This window comes from Phaenicophaeus curvirostris, chromosome 1 (assembly GCF_032191515.1).
Source record: "Phaenicophaeus curvirostris isolate KB17595 chromosome 1, BPBGC_Pcur_1.0, whole genome shotgun sequence".
NCBI lineage: Eukaryota > Metazoa > Chordata > Aves > Cuculiformes > Cuculidae > Phaenicophaeus > Phaenicophaeus curvirostris.
Genome location: NC_091392.1, coordinates 182,163,832 through 182,187,448, shown reverse-complemented (window position 1 = coordinate 182,187,448; position 23,617 = coordinate 182,163,832). Strand labels below are relative to the sequence as shown.

Below are 23,617 nucleotides of genomic sequence, written 5' to 3'. Positions count from 1 at the left end.
CAACGAGTAATTTTGATTCTGAGGTGAATTTACTTTTTGATTGCAAAAGCTATGACAACAATGTAATAAGATGAAAGCTGTTAAGATTACAACATATGAATTTGAAAAGTAGTCCGGTTTGACCACATCAAATAAAAAGCTATTGGCATTAGCACAATAGGTACCTGCTCCAGAACTGAGGTCTGACTGTAATCTTGACCCCTGCTTTTACAACATTCAGCAGAAGAAATGACTTGGCAATTTAAATTCATTGCACTAAATGCAAGCTCAGTTGCTTGTGTAGCTTCAAGTATGTGTAAATAGCTGTGGAATTGTGCTACCTAGTTTCAGATGTTGCAGTTGTCTTTGATAATATCATAGTATAAACTTTTTGTGGTGGACAGTATTTCTGAGCTTTTCTTTTGCTCCCATTAACATGCATATATGAGAGACATTACAGAAGCTGACCTTTACTGCTGTTAAAAAGTAAATATCCATTCCTTCTCAAATCTAATGGAACATTTGTTCTTAATTGGTCTGTCTGCAACTCACCCACTTCAAGATCAGAAGGGTGGAGTCTCTTTTGTTAAATATACACTCAGCAGCTCAGTTATTTAATTCTACCTGTGATACTGAAACTCAGGTAAGCATTGTGTAGGGATGTATATGATGTCTGGGTATGAGCCAAATCAGGTTCAGACTAAATCTAGACCTGTTTTTATTGTGTTATGTCCAAGCTAATTGGCTGTGTCAACCATAAGGGCTCATTATTTTCAACTCAGCGTTGTACTGTCATTTCTAGACTGTACCAGAACGGGCTGGTAAGCTTACAATGCGCTGGTTTGCACCTTCTGTGTTACCATAATAGATTTCTGCTAGCTCTGGCAGCCTCATTTGTACTTTGCATGGAAAAAAAGAAAGGCAAAACGTTTTAGGAATAAACAGTTCAAGACCACAAGAAAAGTTAAAGCATGAGTTCAATTATAATGACTGCTTCTCCTAGTTCTGATATCTAAACGTGTCAAAGCAGCAGATCCTCTTGTTTTCTTCTATTATTTCTGTCCTCCTGAAAGAAATATATATATACACTTATATGTATCTCTCATTGGAGGCCTATATCACTGAAAATCACTTTAATATTAAGGCTTATTAAGGTGTCAGCACAGAACAGACTGTTCTTTTGTATTTGTCCTGTCTATCCTGCCATATAAGTTATTTGCACTGGCAGCCCAAACTGATTCTGGCACATTGCATATAGAATCATAGAATCATATAATCATAGAATAACAAGGTTGGAAGAGACCCACCAGATCATCGAGTCCAACCATTCCTATCAAACACTAAACCATGCCCCTTAGCACCTCATCCACCCGTGCCTTAAACACCTCCAGGGAAGGTGACTCAACCACCTCCCTGGGAAGCCTGTTCCAGTGCCCAATGACCCTTTCTGTGAAAATTTTTTCCTAATGTCCAGCCTAAATCTCCCCTGGCAGAGCTTGAGGCCATTCCCTCTTGTCCTGTCCCCTGTCACTTGGGAGAAGAGGCCAGCACCTTCCTCTCTACAACCTCCTTTCAGGTCTCCCCTCAGCCCTCTCTTTAGGCTAAACAACCCCAGCTCTCTCAGCCACTCCTTGTAAGACTTGTTCTCCAGCCCCTTCACCAGCTTTGTTGCTCTTCTCTGGACTCTCTCCAGAGCCTCAACATCCTTCTTGTGGTGAGGGGCCCAGAACTGAACACAGCATTTGAGGAGCGGTCTCACCAGTGCCAAGTACAGAGGGAGAATAACCATTTCTGATACAAGCCAAGATGCCATTGGCCTTCTTGGCCACCTGGGCACACTGCTGGCTCATGTTCAGTCGCTGTCAACCAACACGCCCAGGTCCCTCTCCTCCAGGCAACTTTCTAGACAGACTTCTAGTCTGTAGCACTGCATGGGGTTGTTGTGCCCCATGTGCAGGACCCGGCATTTGGCCTTGTTAAACCTCATGCCATTGGACTCTGCCCAGCGGTCCAGCCTGTTCAGATCCCTTTGCAGAGCCTCCCGACCCTCCAGCAGATCCACGCTTCCACCCAGCTTAGTGTCGTCTGCAAACTTGCTAAGGGTGCACTCGATGCCTTCATCCAGGTCATTGATAAAGACATTGAACAGGGCTGGACCCAGCACTGAGCCCTGGGGAACCCCACTTGTCACTGGCCTCCAGCTGGATTTCACACCATTTACCACCACTCTCTGGGCCCGGCCATCCAACCAGTTTTCCACCCAGGAGAGTGTGCGCCTGTCCAGGCCAGAGGCTGACAGTTTCCCAAGCAGAATGCTGTGAGAAGCTGTGTCAAAGGCTTTACTCAAGTCCAACAAGACCACATCCACAGCCTTTCCCTCATCCAGCAGCCGAGTCACTAGGTCATAGAAGGCAATCAGGTTAGTAACAATATCTTACAACCAACATACTCTTTTGCATGTGCCTCTAAGGCACAATGTAAGGCTATCATTTTGAAAACAAAGCCTCCTTGGAAATAAATATTTTTGTGATCTCTCCTTGATTATCTGATATACGTTTAAAGGTAGACCTATTTCTAACAGCGTGAGAAGTGTGTTTTCCTGCTTGATGACTGCCTAGTGCTGTAGTTGATATATACTCCTGACTGTGTAAGTACAAAAGCGAGACAAAGATTTCATTTCTGTGCCAAGAAACCTGGGACTAAAGCTCCTAACCTTTCTCCTCTGATTATTGTAACTTCATGCCAGTGCAATCTGTGTGGCTGAACAAAAAACCTCTTAAAAAACTTCCCTCTCATTTCAGTAAGAGGAACCATTAAATTTCCAGTGCTCTTTCTCCAGAGTGATTACCAGATTAAAGACCTGCTGTAAGTGAGCCTGCAGTCATTGAGCAGAGTGTTTTCCAGCCATGACCTGAGAAAGACAATGCTTCCCCTGTTGTTAGTAACTTGGCTTTGCTACTTCCCATGGGGAGCTACTAACACAGCTTACAGGAAATGAACTTAGGAAACATTTGTAAGGATTTGTTGCCTAGGATGGGTAACCATGCAGAATGTGTCTTTCATTGAACACACATGCCTCCGAAAGTGTGAAAAATCTGGAATACAAGGCAAGCTAACTGAGAACTTAGATATTTTTATGTTTGGCTGTGACTAGAGGAACAAATAGTGCATGAGGATTCTTCAGCAGCTGTAAAGCAAGCATTAGGATGACACTACAAGAAACCAGCAACGTTTTCTTTTACATCTTTCATCTAGTTTAAGGCAGGTCATCTACATACTCTGTATAGTAAATGAGTAGAAGGGAATGCTTCCAGATCTCCTCAGATTATATTCACTGCATTGGAAGAGCAGTTCCACCTCTCTTTCTGTATGCTCATTATGCTGAGAAACCTCCTGGAATTGCCTAATCCTTGCCCTTGAAAACTGAGAGTTAGCAAGCTGTGCATGTGAGTACCTCTCATTTAAGTGCTTCAAATGAAGTGAAGCCAAGTCCAGATCTAATTCCAGAACTGCAGGGACATCAATGTAGAAAGGATGGGATCATAAAACCGAGATTAGACTTGGGCAAGTGGGCCAAACTTTAAAAATACTTGTTTAAGAAATGATATGTATTAGATTTGATGCTATTTCTAACTACCTTTATGTAACCATTGGCTCAATTGTAACTATTTGGTCTTAGTAGACGTTCTGTATTTTTAAACTTCAGCAGTTAAATGACCCTTTGTCCATCTTTAGAATTTTACATCATTGTAGGTCTGAAATGGTACATTCCTTTGCAGATCAAATATCCAGTTCTGCAGTATCCGTGTAAGTACAACTCTCATTAAATTAAGAGTAGTTATAGAAGGATGTCCAAAAAATCTATCCTGTTCATCTTTTAAAAATGCTTCAGATCAGAGGCTCACATTCTCAAAAGTAAATGCAGCTACTTACAGCCCAGTCCCTATGGGCAAATAATGCGAGAGTGATGTGTGTCTTGTCTATGCACATGCATACAGATTTAAATGCATATAATGTTGAATGAAAAAAGTTACATTGGAACTGAAGGCCTTTTCATCTAAGAAAGCTGGACATTTGCCAAGTTTGTCTTTCATTCTGGAAAGGTTTATGACCTTGATAATGCTCAAGTTAGTCTGTGAATCTGCACTATTATTCAGCAAATACATTCAGTTCCATGTGCTCCTTGCAACATGATTTCAGTTTTAGCAGATAAGTAGAGAGGCAGCTGCATTTGTTTTCAGTTATGTGGAAAATTTAGGGATTTTTTTTGTTTGCTTGTTTTTTAATATTTTGTCAGTTATGAAAAACAGGAAAGATCTTGAAAGCAGAATTGTGGATACTTCTATCCAAAACTTCTAAATGTATCATCCTAATGCAATGCATGTATTCAGTTCCAAAATACTTAGGAACTGCTGCCTTCACAGGTAGAATTTTGGCTTAGTAAAAACAGTGAAGCTGAACTACGTTCTTAAGGCTATTTGATTTGTGAAATTACTTTGAGTAGAAAAACTAAAAAAGGGAGGAAAAAATTAGATTTAGATTTTGATTTTTTTGTTTGGGTTGGAAGGGTCCTTAAAAACATTCTACTTCCAGTATAGCTGAAATATTTTTATAAACCCACTGCTATCCTTCAGAAAGAGGAATTCTACTCATACAGCCTTTTCACAGAAATAATAATTAAAAAAATAATTTCCATTCTCTTTGGAGTGCTTCCTTCTAAATGCCTAGCATTTAGGCTATTGGATTGCAGTCCTACAGCTTTAAATATCTTACTGACACAGATGGTTTCCAGCTGTGGTTCTGAAAGAGAATTCTGCATGGCCTCATCAAGCTTTTCCTGGACAAAGTAAATGCCTACTGAATAGGAAACAAGAAGTTTGTGTTCAGCTAAAGGTACTGAACTTCAGCCACATGATATGCAACAACGGTCAGAGCAATGGCCTGGCTAAATACTATGCATTTAGCTTCAATACATCTCTTAGGCATCCTATCTTAAGTTACTGTTTTTAATTCAGTTTTACATATAAGTCTTAGTGCTTGCCAGTGGCTGCCCCATAGTTGTAATTTATGACAACAGAATCATAGTATGGTTTGGGTTGGAAGGGACCTTAAAGATCTTCTAGTTCCAACCCCCCTGCCATGGACAGGGAAACGTCCCACCAGATCAGGCTACCTGAGGCCCCATCCAACCTGGCTTTGAACACCTCCAGGGATGGGGCAGCCACAACTTCCCTGGGCAACTTGTTCCAGTGCCTCACCACTTTCATGGCGAAGAAAGGCTGGACCACTGGGCTGAGGCCAGTGGTATGTATTTTAACAAGGCCAAATGCTGAGTCCTGAACTTGAGGCACAACAACCCTATGCAGTGCTACAGACTAGGAGAAGAGTGGCTAGAAAGCTGCCTGGAGGAGAAACACCTGGGTGTGTTGGTTGACAGTGACTGAACATGAGCCAGCAGTGTGCCCAGGTGGGCAAGAAGGCAAATAGTATCTTGGCTTGTATCAGAAACAGTGTGTCCAGCAGGTCCAGGGAGGTTATTCTGCCCCTGTATTCAGCACTGGTGAGACTGCACCTTGAATTTTAACCATGTTCAGTTCTGGGCCCCTCACCACAAGAAGGATGTTGAGGCTCTGGAACATGCCCAGAGAGGAGTGACAAAGTTGCTGAAGAGGCTGGAGAGCAAGTTTTATGAGGAGCGGCTGAGGGAACTGGGGTTTTTTAGCCTGGAGAAGAGGAGGCTGAGGGGAGACCTCATTGCTCTCTACAACTACCTGAAAGGAGGTTGTAGAGAGGAGGGAGCTGGCCTCTTCTCCCAAGTGACAGGGGACAGGACAAGAGGGAATGGCCTCAAGCTGCACCAGGGGAGGTTCATTTTTCACAGGAAGGGTCATTGGGCACTGGAACAGGTTGTGTAACCATCCCTGGAGGTATTTAAAAGACATCTGGATGAGGTGCTGAGGGGCATGGTTTAGTGGTTGGTAGGAATAGTTGGACTCAATGATCCTGGAGGTCTTTTCTAACCTAGTGATTCTGTGAAATTCTTCCTTATGTCTAGTCTAAATCTGCCCCTCTCCAGTTTAAAGCCCTTCCCCCTATTCCTATCACTTTGTAAACAGCCTCTCCCCAGCTTTCTTGTACGCCACTTTCAGGTACTGAATGTTGCTATAAGATCTCTTCCAAGCCTTCTCTTCTCCATACTGAGAGAATAAAGGATATGTCTATTAAGTGGGATAACACTTTCTTATAAACTGTGGAACTCAAGTACTAAGATGAAAGACTATTCACATTCCAGTTCATATGAAATAAGATTGATTTTGTTTTAAATGCTAGATGCAGGGGGAACTAAAATTAAATATTTGCTCCTTTGGCTAGCTGGAAAACGTTTCCAAAAGCAGCTCCAGTTATATGTCAAATTCCAATCTGGTTTTAGCAACAGGAATCTGTGAGAACATTCAAGTTAAGTTTTGTTATCTATATTCAGGTTTTTCTGTTTATACCAAAGTGAAAAATGCAAGGAATTTTCTGGCTGGTGCACAAGACCTAGCTCAAATAAGTTTAATGAGATAACACATTTGATTTTGCACATGGATTCATACCTGCTGACACACACAGTTGAAAATGTAGGAGGCAAGGAAAAGACCATAATGCTGATATAATAATTGCTGTCTCAAAATAGACAAACCAATACTTGAAAAGAAGTCAGAAATACCTAGGAAATTCTAAGCCTTAAAACAAAATGATTTATTTCAGTTACAGAGAAGAATGAAGTGCTCTCCAGTTCCCATTGTCTAATGTGAATTTTATGCACTCTTGTAACCTTCAGTATGTGAAAAAGAAACATTTATAATCATTGTTCCTCTTTCACCAGAACCAGCATTCTACTTTGGAAATGATGAATACTATGTTGACGAGAGTGATGGGTATGTAGAGGTACGTGTCTGGAGGACTGGAACTGACCTGTCTAAAGCTGCCTCTGTTACAGTGAGGTCTCGCAAATCTGAGCCAATAACTGCAGAGGGTAAGTTATTGTTTTGTTGTAGTTTCACACTACTTCTCCACAACAAATGCTATTATGTTTGGTCTTGATAGAGATTCAGCTTCATGTGATGAAATTTGTGTCTGTTCCTCTGAGCAGATATTTGTTCTCAGAACAAATTACAGATTTTCTCTCAAATAAATAGAATTAGAAACAACTGTCAGGTCCAGCACTAAGGGAAATGTCTTCAAAATACTCTTATAAAACACTATCCCACAATGGCAGTTAATTGATGACTTTATTACATACTGTGGGCACAGAGTTATAATCACAGGTAGCATGCAGTTTGCTCCTCTCATTTTTGCTGTAAACAATAAGAAATTATTATCTAGTATCCTGTTCAGCAAAAGGATTGCTACAGCTGTGGTGTACTCTTTTCCACAAACCACAGTGTTTTAGACATTCATATAAAGACAATATGAAAATTCTCTTATTGAAATGCTCATCTTGATTGTAGCTGGACAGTAAATTCTATCTTCTCAACTAATTTTCAGTGAGGCAATGTTCTGTAGAGCTTTACTGTTATTTCAGGAATATGGAGAATCTAAACATCATATATATGTATCTTATAGAATATATATGGTAAACATTTCTTATGAAAACAAAAATGATGAAATCTGAGAAAGATATATGATTATTCATTTCTGAACTTGCTTTATACGATTTGGTGTCTTTATCTCATCCTGAATATTTAAGTTATTTTATTTCTGGGGAGAAACGAAATACTGCCTTGCACTAAGAGTCTTAGTTCATTGTGCCAGAGCCTCTAGGATTTTATCCTGACTGCATCAGGTAAGCAAATTTCAAAACTGGGAATAGCACAGCTCTTGGGCTTTGTAGTCTGTTGGTCACTGCCTGAAAGCTCTGATGTGGCTGGCTGCCGGTGAAGTCATGAACCTGGTTCTCAGTCTTACACACAGCATAACAGATCTGTTATGCTGTGCTGCCAGTTCTGACATCTTGCCTTAGAAGCTTAGCTCTAGGGTAGAGCCACAGGAACTCTTAAGTGTCCATGACCTTTAATCTTACCAAATTTTGTCAAATTCACAGATTTCCAAAGCCTATTTCAATTTTGATGAAACTGTTTTCCCCAAAGCTCTGTTTCAGCAGCTCTGATGCTTATTCTCCAGAAAAATGAACATTAAAAGCCAGCCCTTCACAAAAGACCTAGATACCTTTAATGCTTTGGTTCTGAGATAGTGTGTCATGTTTTAGTCAGTATCTTGTTTTTTGCTTTCTTCTCATTGGCTTGTTTTGAATTTGCTTCCTTTGCTTAAAACAAAACATAAAAGCAAGCCAAACCCAGAACAGTCTGCCTTTAACATTAAGGTCCTAGACCTCACCTGACATCTGAACGAAATTTTATTCTTTTGGTTTGCATTCATTCTGTTTTACAAGACTCATTTGAACAGCAGTTATTCCTTACAATTAGCTCACTGGCCTTTTCCCCTTTCCTTTTCACATTAGTCTCAAAACTTCCATCTTCATTACAGAATAATACAGAATTTCTTTCCAAAAGACTTTGCTTCATCTTCAGAGTCTCTCTCAAAGCTTTTTTCTTACTTTCATTTCTCACTTAAAGCGAACTTTTATTAGTTTTAGTGGAATAACTGTTGGTTTGTGATGGAACAGAATCGGCCTCATCTTGTGACATGACTCACTAAACAAAAAGTAGCTCAATATTTACTTGTTTTATTCTGTAGCCCAACTTAAATGATCAAAAGATGTTTATGCTTTACATGACTGCCAGAATTTGGCAAATTTTTAAATTAAAGAAAAATTAAATTTACCTACACTTAACTGCCTAATCATAGATATTTTTATTTTTCACTACATGTAAAGCTATTTATTAATTTTATAGTTTTAATCTCTCTTCTGTTTATAGCTGGAGTAGATTATGTAGGCATCAGCCGTAATTTGGATTTTTCCCCTGGAGTCAATGTGCAGACATTTCGTGTAGTAATTCTTGATGACCTTGGACAGCCAGTTTTGGAAGGATCTGAGAAGTTTGAGCTGGTGCTAAGGATGCCAATGAATGGCGCCCTTGGAGAACCCAGCAAGACCACCATCTTCATTAATGACTCAGTGACTGACTGTGAGTAATAATTCTTTGTTCTTTTTCACGTCTATGCAGGAGATGGATTACTGCAATATACAGATAGCACTTGTCCTTTTGAATTACACTGAAGCCACTGAATCTGCACGTTTCAGCTACAGATGATGTGTTAAGTCATTTGCTCTTTAGATGCTTATGTTATATATCTGGTATAGCATAGCATAACTTAATTTGAAGGAGTGGATGAAAGATATAACTTCTGCAGTTATACTTTACACGTGCTTTTTGTGTTTTTCTGCCTAGTGCCTAAGATGCAGTTCAAAGAATCTGTGTATGTGGGCAATGAAAATGATGGACAGATTTCTGCCATGATATACAGGAGTGGGGATATCCGATACACATCCACTGTGAGATGCTACACAAGGCAAGGTTCAGCTCAGGTAATGATGGACTTTGAAGAGCGTCCTAATACTGACAGTTCCATCGTCACATTCCTCCCTGGTAAGCTCTTGATCTTATTTTAGAAGCTTTTAGTCTACCATGGTTTGGGGTTTTTTTGTTTTGCTTTGCTTTGCTTTTTTGTTTGTTTTGATTTGATTGTGTCTTCTCATAAAGTGATGCCGAAAAGACCACTCTTGAAAACCAAGGTTTTTTGCCATCCACAGTGGGTAGAGTGCACAGAAATGATGTTGTCTCTTTTTGCTTTACTTCTGACCTAGAGGAAAAAGGAACCAAAGGGACATATATTCATATAGGTTCAGCCTGAGCACTAGGATCCTTTTGATTCATAGTAGTAAAAGTAGATTGACACAATAACAGAAGCACAGACCTCTTCCAGAAAGGAAAGTTTAGAAGTTCTATTCTTTGTTAAGCAGATTTCTGATAAATATGTTTGACTTGCACTGAAATGAGTAATAGTTCTTTCAACAGGGATATACCTGAAAAATTGCTCTTTGAATTCTTTTTTCTCACTGAGGCCTTCCTAAGACAGTTCACCAGTATCAGGTACCTAATAATCTCATATCAGAGATGAAACACAAATAAAACAGATGTTGCTACCTTGAAAGAATATTGCCTAATTCATTCTATTTATACAGAAGACAATTTAGTCTTTCAATATTTTAAATTTACATACACATAATATTTTTTATAAGTTGTCAGCAGCATGAAATCTTTGGTATGCCTTTTATCACTGAAATGATGAGCTTCACATTTCTGTAGACAGGTATCATAGTTCTCTTGTAAAGTGAGTTGTTCTTTATTTAGAGCTGTTCTCAGCTTTTAGTGCTCTCATGTGCTCCATACCTTTGCCCTTGCTACTGTGCAACCAGAAGAGAGAATCAAACTTGTTAGGATTAATGGATCTAGACCCCTTAGAAAACAACTTTCCTGGTTTTTTTTTAGTGTTGCTCTGCCATTTCTCTATGAAGACAAGTAGCAGACAAGAGGTCTTATAGGATCATATCTTTTTTCCATAAGCTTCTTAAATGTGTTTAGTGTGTTACAGTTCCAGCAGTTTTCATGTTTCCAGTGTAACAATGAGCAGAATAAATATTTTGAATTTTTTTTCTCCTCCTACAAGGGGAAGAATACCAGTTCAGAAAATGAGCATAGTCAGTCTCTTGATCTGTTTCTTCATCTTGAAGAGCCTTGATCGGTTTTGCATGTATAATGAAAAAATACTGTAGATTGAACTCATCTTCCTCATATCCTCTGCTGTTCCTCTTACAAGAGTCAATCTTGTGATGTTGACCTCACTGAGTCTGATGCTGGGAGACAGATAACCTGCACACCACTCATAACTCTTGCTGCTGTTGTAGAAGGTCTAAGACAAGGCCTTTTTCCAAAAGTCTCTGATTACCTAGTGAATCTAGACATGCTGATTTGCGAGTGCTCAAATTCAGCATGTTGCAACTCCAAGGCATTTTTAAGGTAATATTCATTGTCATTTGGAATCAGTGGGAGTTTAAAAGACATTAAAATCAAATGGAACAGTATAAGTGAAAGTCCACACAGTTGGCCAATCAAAGGAGAGTCAAGATAAAAAAACTCCAGGACAAAATTACCATCAGTATTAGTGAAAGTTTCTAGTACTCTGTTTTGTTGTGCTAGTATTTATTTTTTTAATTAACACTGTGGGAGAGGTCACTGAGAGGTAGTATTTTATTCTAACATAAAACAAAGGGAAAAATACATGCCAAGAGAATACAGCAAATGGTAGCTTGTCTTACAAAAGTCCGAAAAGGGAGGACTCCACTTAAGTAGTGAGTTTCCATAAAAAGGCAATGACTACTACTTCTGCTTTTCTGCTTTCACTGTTGTCATTATTCATTAACTTACATGGTGTCAAGGTGGCTGCCTTGTCCAGCAGAAGCAGCCTGGGGTTCCTTGAGCTTGAAGAGAAGTGCTGTAACAGAGCAAAGAGCACCTAAGTTCTGCGTGATATTACCTTCAGAATGATTGCAGGTGAAACAGAGAAGCCTTGCACACTGGTGCTTATGGATGATACTTTCCATGAAGAAGAGGAAGAACTACGTCTGGTTCTTGGCACTCCAAGAAGCGATTCTTCCTTTGGTGCCTCTATCGGTGAACAAAATGAGACCCTGATAAAGATTCGGGATGATTCAGACAGTAAGAAATTATTTTGTCATTATTGGCTTCTGGAAGCCCATTTGTGTGCTCTAAAACTATTTTTCTTCTAATTACAGAGGCTATTATTAAGTTTGGTGAAACTAAATTTAGTGTGAGTGAACCGAAGGACACAAAGCAAGTAGCGTTAGTAAAAATCCCAGTGCTTCGCCTGGGAGATACTTCCAAGGTTTCTGTTGTAAGAGTTCATACAAAGGATGGATCTGCTACTTCTGGAGAAGACTATCATCCTATATCAGAAGGTAGGATCATTCAGATGATTATCACATCCTACTGTATTTTTATTCCTGACTATATTGTTGGGTCTAAAGAATTAAATAACTTTATGAATAGAATCCTTTCACCCACACCCCTTAATACGTTTTGCTATTCAGATTCAGTATGGACACGATCCCATGTGGTATAGAACAGCTAAATTGCTCTTGCAATGTTAGATATCTATGCAGGTATTTAAAAAAGAATTGTGACTCCTCTGAAAACACCTCTAGCTCGAGTAAATATGGAAGAAATGGGTGAGTGCCACCTTAGGAACAAGTGCAAAGTGTATTACCATTACTCTGAAGAAGCATCTGCTCATATGATTGCAGAGTTGTTTCTCAAGCAAGTCATTCAGTTATTGGCTTTTGCTCAATGTAGTAATTAAATTCTATTTCTGTTAATTGTTCTACTTTGATAATAATTAAACTTTTTCTGTATGTCTGCAATTCACTGCTTGCTGTTGTTCACTTGTAATGAATGAGAAGTTGTGCAACAGAATGAGAGATTTATTAGCTGATAAACTACTTCTCGTTAATAGCCTTCCCACATGATTTAGTGAATGACTAATAGAGCTTATAGCGCTGTGGATTTTTTTCTTCTAGAGTTTATAATACATAATAATCTCTGTCCTAAGAATAATTTTGTGTAAGAATGTTTTCACAGTTTTGAATAAACTATTTTGGTGTCAAATCCAACTGAAAAATAGAACTTATTTTTAAAAACTAGCAACAACATTGGGCCATCTCCAAATTCCATGGAAATAGGGTTATTTCTCACTAGTAATATTTGAAGAGAAAAATGTTAGGTGTTAAAAAATTACCAGCCCGGAGCTTACCAATTCCAGTCACTTTGCTTCCTGAATTTTAGAATTTTACTCTCTCCTCCTCAAAGCCACAGGAGTTTTTATTGTCAGCTCATACTTATCCTATGTGCATTACTTTATGCCTTGCTTACTCTCTCCCTGCTGTGCACTGACTGTGCATAGGAGCAGAGTTTTCAATGGAAATGTGATACTGCAGAACAAGAGGTTCTGGGCCTCTCAACAGAAGCCTTTTAGGAAAGGTCTGTGATCTGCAGGATTTCTCCACAGATTTCAGAACATCTGTGGGTTTAGGGGAAACTGCTTTTTCAGCCATGGGTGCAAACCCCACATTTTTACCTGGATTATCTGACGGAAGGATAACAAATTGCAATTCAGTAACATTCTCAGCCCTTACACAGTGTGTTTATTACCACAAAGAGTATTTTCATAGCTCAATAACATAGCTGTAAGTAGCATTAGATCACTTAATCAGACTCACTGTGGACTGTAAGATTTTCCCAGTTTCCCCCACTTGCACCTGTGCTGAGCCAAATCACTAGCACTCTTCTGCACCTGGTATTTCTTATTTACGATGGTGTTTCAATATATTAATCAGAATATCGCTTACTGCAGATCTTTTTTTTCTTTTGGTCCTCAATTTCTGTTGGCCAATTTTGTGCCATCTTCAGTTAATTTGATGCCCTTTAAAAAAAACAAAGATGATAGAAATGCACTTGTTAATTTAGCATCACTCTTACCCACTTCATACACAGGTGTTAAATACTTTCTGTACTTCTGCTTCTTATAGTAGTTTGTCTAAGACTGAACTTTTTTTCAGAGAGAATGCTTTTCAGCTTATAGTACTCTCTTGTATAACTCTGGCTTTGTGCCTTATTTTTGGTGTATAACATTTAATTAAATTGCACTTTATTTGATTACAATCTGACAATATTTTTTGTTTAGAAAAGACTTCTTCAGTCTGTTGGTCATTCACGTCACCAAAATTTAAGCAACAATTGGTCCCAGATCATTTTCAAATCGCTAAGTTTTATTAGACTAAGTTCTGATCTTTTCCAATCTCTTTTAGTGATGATAATGCCTCATTTTCAGTGGTTTCTCTGTCTATCCACTGTTACTCATTATTTGATTTAGCATCAACTAAATATATGAACATCTGTAATAGGAAAAGTGAATATTATCTACTGTCTTTAATGGCTGGGCCTAGAATTACATCCTGCTATGAACAGCAGATTTATTTTTAAGTGTCTAATTATGTTTTTAGAAATTGAGTTTAAGGAGGGTGAAACAGAGCACTTTGTGGAGATTGAAGTCCTCTTTGATGGAGTAAGGGAGATGAGAGAAGCCTTCACTGTTCACCTGAGGCCTGATGAGAACATGGTTGCAGAAATACAGGTAACAAATTTATGCCTAGTCCTCAACAGCAAAGTCTGGTGAGCAGACTGTCTTGCTTTCTGGCTCATAGCCTTACTTTTCTTTTAAGTTTTATGCACGACATCTTGGCTTGTATCTTAAAACGCAAAAAGGTTCATCCCAGCTGACATGGTAGCAGCTACCCAAAACAGTAAGATTCATAGAGACAATGAGAGCTTATGTAGAACTGAAGTCTTCAAAACATCATTCCAGACACCTTCTTTTCATAGAATCAGTCATAAAAACTAATGTTCTCTTGGAAACACTGTCTGGCAGTGCAGTATAGTCTCTATGCTCTGAAAAAAAGCCATCAGGTGAAGTGGAATCTGTTATCAAAATCATGTTAATGCTATTCTTGTGAAACAAAGTAGCCACAAATTCGTTATTTAACATTGTATCATACATACTTTATATATAAACACTGTATCCCTCTGATTTTGCATAAAATGTTCTTCAAATTAATTGGCCCCTTCATCAGTATGGCCCCTTCACCATACGCAGTATGACTCCAGGTACCAAGACAGAAGATACACGTCCTTTACTGATGACAAACAGCCTTTTTCCCACCAGGCATTAAAGAATACAGTGCACATTAGGGCTTTGCGAGAATACTGAGGTGATTCAAGAAAGCTGGGACACAGGAGGTTAAAGGGCCTTGTATCTTCAGTGTTCTGAAAAGGAAAAAAAAATCATTTCAGCTTTTGTTTTTGTAGTCGGCAATATACCTTTCAGTGACTCAACCCTTCCTTGATAGCTCATTCAGCTAAGATTTCAGAACTTCTTTTGAGACGGTGTTTCAGAAGCTAGACATGTTTTGATTAAGGTCCAGCTTGAATCTCATTGTTTATTAAAATATTCACAGAGAACTTCTCTACCATTTCATTGCCAGACAGCCAAGGCCATTGTTTACATTGAGGAAATGAACAGCATGGCAGATGTCACTTTTCCCTCTGTCCCTCAAGTTGCATCCCTTTTGATATATGATGATACTTCGAGATCCAAAGACAGAAGCAGTCCCATAGCTGGCTATCCTGTCATCTGTATCACAGTGAGTATCTCTGTGGAAAGATGAACCAAAATCTGTATAAGAATGTTGTTCAGAGTAATAAGTGGATTTTAGGCTCTCAATGTCAATCCATATTTATTATTGAATCATATTCCGTAGACTGCAAGACTTCTATGTCACCAAGTGTAAGAAATCAGAAATGGAAGGCAAGAGACTGGCATGTAATGAGTCGTGACCTGCTGGTGAAACTAAAAGGCAAGAAGGAAATGCATAGGCAGGGGAAGCAGGGACAGGTATCCTAGGAAGAGTATAGGGATGCTGCCTCATTGTGTAGCAACGGGATCAGGAAGGCCAAGGCGTCAACCTCATCTTGGTGCCTGAGAGCATCATGGCACAGATCCACCTAGAAGCTATGCTAAGGCATGTGGAGGACAGTGAGGTGATTCAAGACAATCAGCAGGGCCTCACCAAAGACAAGTCCTGCCCGACCAACCTAGTCATCTTCTATGATGGAGTGACTACATCAATGGACAAGGGAAGAGCTACAGATGCCATCTATTTGGACTTCCATATGGCCTTTGACACAGTCTCCCACAACATCTTTCTAAATTGGAGAGATATGGATTTGATTTGTGGACTGTTTAGTGGATGAGGAATTGCTTGGATGGTCATCTGTAGAGTGTAGTGGTCAATGGCTCAGTGTTCGGATGGAGATCTGTGGCCATTGGTGTCCCTCAGGGTTCCATACTGGGACCAGTGTGGTTCAATATTTCATCAGTGACAGACAGTGGGATCGAGTGCACCCTCAGCAAGTTTGCAGACAGCACCAAGCTGAATGGACTCGATGATCTCAAAGGCCTTTTCCAACCTTAATGACTCTATAATTATATGACATGCCTAAGGGATGGGATGCCATCCAGAGGAACTAGACAAGCTTGTGAAGTAGGCACATGGGAACCTCAAGGTTCAACTTGGTTCAACGAGGCCAAGTTGAAGCTCCTGTACTTGGATCAGGGTAATTCCTAGTATCAATATAGGCTGGAGGATGAAGGAATTGAGAGCAAGCCCTGCTGAGAAGGTTTTGGGGGTTCTGGTGGATGAAAAGCTGGACGTGAGCTGGCAATGTGCGCTCACTGTCCAGAACAACCATATCCTGGGCTGCATCAAAAGAGGCGTGGCCAGCAAATCAAGGGAAGCGACTCTGCCCCTCTGCTCCACTCCAGTGAGAACCCACCTGGAGTACTGCATCCAGCTTCAGGGTCCTTAGTACAGGAAAGACCTGTTGGAGTGAGTCTAGAGGAGGGCCACAAAAAATGATCAGAGGGCTGGAACTCCTCTCCTGTGAAGAAAAGCTGAGAGAGTTGGGGTTGTTCATCCTGTGAATGCTCTGGGGAGACCTTATTGCAGCCTTTCAGTACTTAAAGGGAGTTTGTAAAAAAGCTGGGGACAAATATTTTAGCAGGGCTTGTTGGGATAGGACAAGACGTAAAGTTTTTAAACTAGAAGAGGAGAGAATTAGACTAGATATAAGATAGAGATTTTTTACGATGAGGCTGGTGAAGCACTAGAACAAGTTGCTCAGAGAGGTAGTAGAGGACCCATCCCTGGAAACATTCAAGGTCTGGTTGGACAGGTCTCTGAGCATCCTAATCTAGTTGAAAATGTCCCTGCTTATTGCAGGTGGGTTCGACTATATGATGTTTAAAGTTCCCTTCCAACACAAACTATTCCATGATTCTGTGATATTGCTGTGAGCCACACATAAGTTCAAGCTAGAACTGTCCTAAGAACTAATCTCTTTTGCCTGGAGAGCAAATGAATTTTCAGGAAGACAAAAAACATACAAAGATATTTCACTTGTTCATCACCAAAACCAGTTTGATACTCGCACAACATCTGTGATTGCATGAACTTAGTATCTCCTGCATTGTCTTTCCTTAATTTGCGGAGTTAAAATCACTGCAGATTGTCTCCAGTGAGTGTCACAGCCTGAAAAACGAGTCCTATTTGTTGAAGTTCTACAGGTTTATTTCATTGTAATTTTGCAGCTGAAAGGTTTGCATGAATATTCATATGCATTGAGGAAGCTTTTGGTCCATCTGCATCTTTAGTTTATTTCTGACACCATTTGTTATGCATAGATACCGATCATGTCTTGAATGCTTCTCCTAAAAACAAAACCAGAAGAAATCTTGAAATATAATTTATTCTTGCAGAATTATATTAAACAGCGGAATTCAAGTTAAAGTAGCAAATGTAGTTTGTGCTTTCACCTACAAAACATAATTTAAAATAAGCATAATTACACCTGCCTTTTAAATCTTCCACAGCAATGCTAAAAGCATCAGTATCAAAATAAGGTAATTTCTTAAGAGATTTATCGGGATTGTCAGCTCCATGTTGTTGGAGTAATTAAAATTCTTTTACCATTAAGCAAATGAATTGTTAACACATCTGCCCTGTTCTACAGGCTTGCAATCCAAAATATGAAGATTTCGAGAAGACTGGTTCGATATGTGCCAGTGAGAACATCAATAATACTCTGACACGATACCGGTGGCTTGTGAGTGCACCTACTGGTGCTGATGGTGTGACTAGCCCCATGAAGGAGGTTGACTTTGATACCTTCTTCACTTCCTCCAAGATGATTACACTTGACTCCATTTACTTCCAAGCTGGTTCTCGTGTCCAGTGTGCAGCTCGTGCGGTGAATTCAGATGGGAATGAAGGTCTGGAGCTTATGAGCCCTATTGTAACTATAAGCACGTCAGAAGGTGAGACATCATCACATATTGCAAAGCCACCAGACCTCTTTTGGATCTGAAATTCTGTCGTAACAAAATCTGATGACATGATCAAGTGTTTTAATATTACAGTAACAGCTTTTCTTCTGTTATTCGTGGAAGTGGTACAAAAACTGTCTTAACACAAAAGAGAATTATGTAAAGAGAATGTTTTTCATGACTGCTAGTTCCCCGGATCTTTCAATAGTTGTCCTTACAGCAAATGTATATGTTCAGTATATAATATGCATTGGAATTAATGAAACCTGATTTCTCCTGGCTTTTGAATTCAGCTGTGGCAATGTTGCAGTACAATCTCAACTCATGTACATTGGAGAATCCACATGGGAATGGTATTATGAATGCCTGGTCAGAAGAAAATCTTGGTTTGACATTCAGGCCTCACTGGACACCTGAGAATCAGTTTCTTTCTTAACCAAAGACTAAAGCAGCTGTTGTCCTGTAACGGGGCGTAGACAATTTTTTTTTAATGGTTGAGATTTTCATATCATTCATCTTTATTCTTTCTCTGGTACTTTTATGTGTGTCTCTGATTCTCCGATTCTTAATCAATGCTGAACTGATGCTGCCTGCTGCTCAGCCAGCTCTTTTCATGAAACTGATACTGAATAACATGAAGCAGAGGTGGAGTACTGATGTAAACAAGTACAATCTGATAGCATATGCTTTTTTTGTTGTAGAAGTTAGAGATAATTTCATTTACTTTACAACATGGAGAAAGAGCAATTATCAGCAATCAAGGTAGATTACAAAACATAATATTTTATTACCTTTCTACCCTTCTACAAAATTTCATATTCTCAGCAGAGTATCATCTCCACTACTTCTATAGCTACATTAGTTCCTCTGGGTTTTGTGAGATCTTAAGGTAGATAATAAATATCATGGTTGATCATTTGCAACATCAATTTAATTTCCTTGACCTTTCCAACTAACTGTTTTAGTCAAAACATTTTATTATCTCATAAGTTACGGCATTAAGGAGCTTAGTGAACGGAGTTTATATTTACCCCTGTCCTTTATTCCACATTTTGACTGTAGGCTCAACTCACTTTTTTTTGTACTGTCAGGAATCCTGCAGTCTAATGAGAACTCTGTCTGGGGTATTGGCTACAAAATTCAGTGTAGTGCTTGTTAACGGCCGAAAAACTTGTGCTATGTGATCCAGTTTGGTTACATGAAACAGACCAGCTATGCTTGTCTTGTAATGCATTATTTGGATTACACATGATAAATTAGCAGGGCTAATTAGCTCAGGCTTAGGACTGAATTGTCATGGATGTATTATTTCCAGTACCTGAGCTAACTTGTCGTGTCTTAAGTCAACAATACCGAGCATTGTGTACAATATAAAGGGAATTGTTGGATGCTGTTTTGAAAGAAGTGCAGTGATGAAAGTAACCTGCCAAAATCATAAAAATTTTTAAATTCAGGAATGCTTAACCTCCATTGCATAGACCAAATGTTCAAAAGTTAGTCAGATTGTGCAGAAACTGTATTTATCCTCTTTGGCACATCTTGTTTGTATTTGAGGAAAAAAATCATCATGTGTGCAGAAGGGAAATTTCATTTCCTCATGTCAGAAGTTTCCTGCTTGGAGCTGTTGAGACAGATGAGGTCTGCCAGAACCAATGAGTTCTCCAAGAGGAGAGTACTGTCTCCTCATTTCCTCTTATGTTGTAATCCCTCAGAAATGAGCAAAGAACAGAGCGTGGAGAAAGGGAACTGTTCTGATTTTTTACTTCTGCTGGTTTCTTTCTTAGAAAGCTTTGTGATCCTTTGGCCATCACATGACAGTGTGCTGTGATTCTTGTGTCCAGAATGCAGACACTTCTGCATTGAAGCATGCCACTGGAAGCTGCATGTCGCTCAGATTATATGGTTACAAACTTAATCTTTTGATTTTACAAACCAGGACTGTTCTGGAACAGGTTCATCTAACCCTGGGATGGGTTGCCAAAAGAAGTTATAGATTCTCCATCCCTGCAGAAATTAAAAATTCCACTGAACAAGGCTTAGCAACCTGATCTAACTTTGAAGCTGGCTCTGCTTTGAGCGTGTTTTTTCTAGAGATCTTTTATGACTAAAATTAGTTTATGACACAATTATTCTAATTACATTTTCATCACTAATGGAACAGGAGGCCCACAGAGTCCTGTGAAGGCGTATATAGGTTCACATTCCAATCCAGTTACAAAAACAACTGAAAATGTAACCTCTGTAAAGCTATGTATGCTTTTATGGGGGTGGGAGGAGTTAAAGCATATACCTCTGAGGACCTCTACAAGAATATCTAGCACTTCACTCTTAACTCTGCAAGTCAGGTTTGCACGTGGAACTGAAAATCTACAGGTGCAGTATCATCACCTGCTTTTAAAATTGTGATCCAGTTGATCAAGTAGTGATTTCTGTTTGAATCCTCTTTTGCATAAATTCCTGTTCAGACCTCTGATAAATGCTACCCAAAGCATTTACTTGTCACTCCAGAAAATTCTCCTTGTTTTGGTAACTTATATAGTGAAAAAAATTGTGTCTAAAAAAGATGCAAGGGAAAGTAGTGATTATTTACTCAGGACATAAGGTAAAATTGCTTTCTCTTCTTTCCATTAGGTCTTTGTCAACCTCGTATGTCAGGAGTAGTTGGAGCAGAACCATTCTCTGCCAAATTGCGCTATACTGGCCCAGAAGATCCTGATTACACAAATCTCATCAAACTGACAGTCACAATGCCACATATTGATGGTATGACAATATCAGTTATGGAGATGAGAGAACTCATACAATAAGCTGTTATTGGGGCTGTTTTATCGGCTGTGTTAAATATCCAAAATCATAATGTAATCTTTTAACACGTGGGACCAGTGAAAAATGTGATGAAGGTACAAGTGCAATTTGTAGCATGGTGCATAAGATACTGTATTGATACATAGACTTGATGCGAAGACAGTTTACCCATCAATTGCATACTTTACATAAATTGGGCTAGACTTAAACTTTCTAAAACTCATAGATATATACCAAGGTACAATTTATTTATTAAAAAAATATAAAGACATTTGATTACAATATGTTTCTGAAAAATTCACACAAAATCCAGATTGAAAAATACATTGGAGATTTAGAAATATTTTATTTGACATTTTATAGTATAAAAATGTAAGTATTGTGGATAACATTCTCACACAAACTTAGCATATCATCTTGCTTTGAATTCTAAAGTACATTATACAGACCCACTGCATAACGTGCTTAAATGTTTTACAAACTTTGCTAAATAAAGCAAATCTGACCTCTGAAATGTAGTGATAGTGACAAAAATTGTTTTCTTTAGGCATGCTGCCTGTTATTTCTACAAGAGAGCTCTCCAACTTTGAGCTGACACTTAGCCCTGATGGAACTAGAGTTGGAAACCATAAATGCTCCAACCTGTTGGATTACACAGAAGTGAAAACCCACCATGGTTTCTTGACTGATGCTACCAAAAATCCAGATGTGATTGGAGAGACCATTCCCTATCAATACAGCCCAACAATTAGAGGCTTCAATACTTTACGCTTCTACCGCAATCTGAATCTCGAAGCCTGTCTATGGGAGTTTGTTAGCTATTATGACATGTCTGAACTCCTCACAGATTGTGGAGGCACCATTGGGACAGATGGACAGGTATGAAACTGTAACTCAATTTCATTCTGTGTTCTTAAAATGAACGATTCCCCTTATAATGTATCTATGCTAGAAATAAGTGGGTTCTGAATTAATTTAGTTGGAAAGTGCTGGATTTTTTCTTGACAAAAAATAAGCTTCCACTAAGGCCAGTTTTTTTCTTTGAGATATCAATGTGAAATCCTTATCCAGTTGAAATTAAGGGAATACTTTAGTTTGAATTAAAATTTCTGTGATTTTCTCCCAATGCAGTTTTGAAGTATGTTAGGACAAACCAATCACACCTTTACTGTATAGTGAGCCATCTTAGTCTTTTCTTAGAATGAAAGACTTCATAAGGTTTGTTTTTAGCACGTTGATAGTACTGGGCTGTTTAGTTCATAGTGTATCTTAAATTAGACTTCAAAATTTTTGTGAAGAGCCTTCCTGCTGGTAACAATGCTCTTGCTCACTGTGTAACAAGACCCACCAGTGCATATAGCACGGCAGCCTTGCAGTAGCCAGCAGAAAATTCCTTTGTCAGGAAGCAAAGAGAAGCTGCCAATATGGGATGGCTGAAGAACAGATCTGTGAAGGTGGTTGGGAGGTTAAAACAAAGAGGTTAGAGAGATCTTCAGATGTCGTTTGGAAATTTATTTCTAGAAATCTGTAACAATGTGGAAGCAAAAGCATGCAGGATTTCTTCTGGTGCAATGACAGTGATGTTAAACCCTAGGTCTTCCTTGTGTAGTTCCTAAATAAGCCTGTTTGATCCCACACAGGCTCTCGAGTGCAAAAGCTGTAGCTATGAAGATCAATCCTTTATGACGCCAAAAAGTTCCTTTAGGGAATAATCCTATAGGCTGGAAGAAGGACTGAAAATTAAGTACCTCATCTTGGAGAAGTCCAGCTATAGCATGATAGCTATGTGGTAAAGCTAATTCCTGGCTCACCTTTTGAGCCACTATGGAAAGGATGGGCCACTGTGTGAAATGGCCATAATTACTCTACTTTTTAACAGGTCTTCATTTTGCCAGGAATCCATCTGCTTACTGGACCTCAGTAGACACGTGGCTTAGTTCTTACTTTTTCAGTCCCAAATGGCGTGAAGCTTTAACAGATGAAAAAAAAGAGAGTGGCTGCGCAAAGGACCCTGTGGGCTTGTGCAACAACAAAGCTATTTTCATACTAAAAAGAAGGGTGTCAATCAGCTAAGATTACTTTTCTTTTTTTTTCTTTTTTTTTTTTTTAATAGCTGTATGCCTATAGTTCACCTTACTCTGTGAATGCCCATAGGTGATCATACAGCCAGTTTGCTGAACAAGAAATTGCACCAGGCTCTCTTTAACCCTTGTTTAGCTTCCCAACATTCTATCCCTTTTAACTGGAGATTATATACTCTCTAAAGTGTAAAACTAGAACAAAATGAAAGTTCTGCCCTTCTTAGGTACAAAGGCCTTGATGATTATGTCATCTCAGTGGTCTGTCATTTGTCCTGGTTCCTTGTCTGTTACAGAGACCAGTTCAAGGTCTTTGCCTTGATGCTGGAAGAACTGCTTCTGCTTGGGGTTGCCCCTCTGCTACAAGCAGATCCTCCTACAGGTACATTCCACTGGAACCACGAACCTGTTAGAGGAAAGATGAAGGCATGCGAGTGTGGGATGTAAACCTTACCCACAAGATAAAGATGACGGCGTTCTCCACTGCTCACAGAATGATTTAATTTCTTCAGCTTATCATTCCTTTGACTGTCTCCTTATGCCCATGCAATACACAACTATATATTATTTCCCACACAACGCAGTCATAAGCACACAAGCGCACACAGCTGCCAAACAGCTGTCCTCCAATTCTGTGACCTATGCAAGCCACTTCTCTCCCAGTGAAGATGAAGGAAGACCTGATTTGAATCCTTTCCACTTTAAATACTTTTATGTCTTCAGAGAAAAGACTG

General features: G+C 39.2%; 1 protein-coding gene across 1 annotated transcript in view; it reads left to right on the top strand.

The window, feature by feature from the left end:
* FREM2 (FRAS1 related extracellular matrix 2) overlaps positions 1 to 23,617 on the top strand; it is a 125,514-nt gene that overhangs the window by 79,135 nt on the left and 22,762 nt on the right. The window contains exons 7-16 of the mRNA XM_069881974.1: positions 6,848 to 6,997; positions 8,901 to 9,110; positions 9,375 to 9,572; positions 11,538 to 11,702; positions 11,780 to 11,962; positions 14,063 to 14,193; positions 15,101 to 15,259; positions 17,688 to 17,991; positions 20,632 to 20,763; positions 21,353 to 21,684. Of these exons, the coding sequence (XP_069738075.1) occupies positions 6,848 to 6,997; positions 8,901 to 9,110; positions 9,375 to 9,572; positions 11,538 to 11,702; positions 11,780 to 11,962; positions 14,063 to 14,193; positions 15,101 to 15,259; positions 17,688 to 17,991; positions 20,632 to 20,763; positions 21,353 to 21,684 (1,964 nt within the window). The remainder of the gene's footprint in view (positions 1 to 6,847; positions 6,998 to 8,900; positions 9,111 to 9,374; positions 9,573 to 11,537; positions 11,703 to 11,779; positions 11,963 to 14,062; positions 14,194 to 15,100; positions 15,260 to 17,687; positions 17,992 to 20,631; positions 20,764 to 21,352; positions 21,685 to 23,617) is intronic.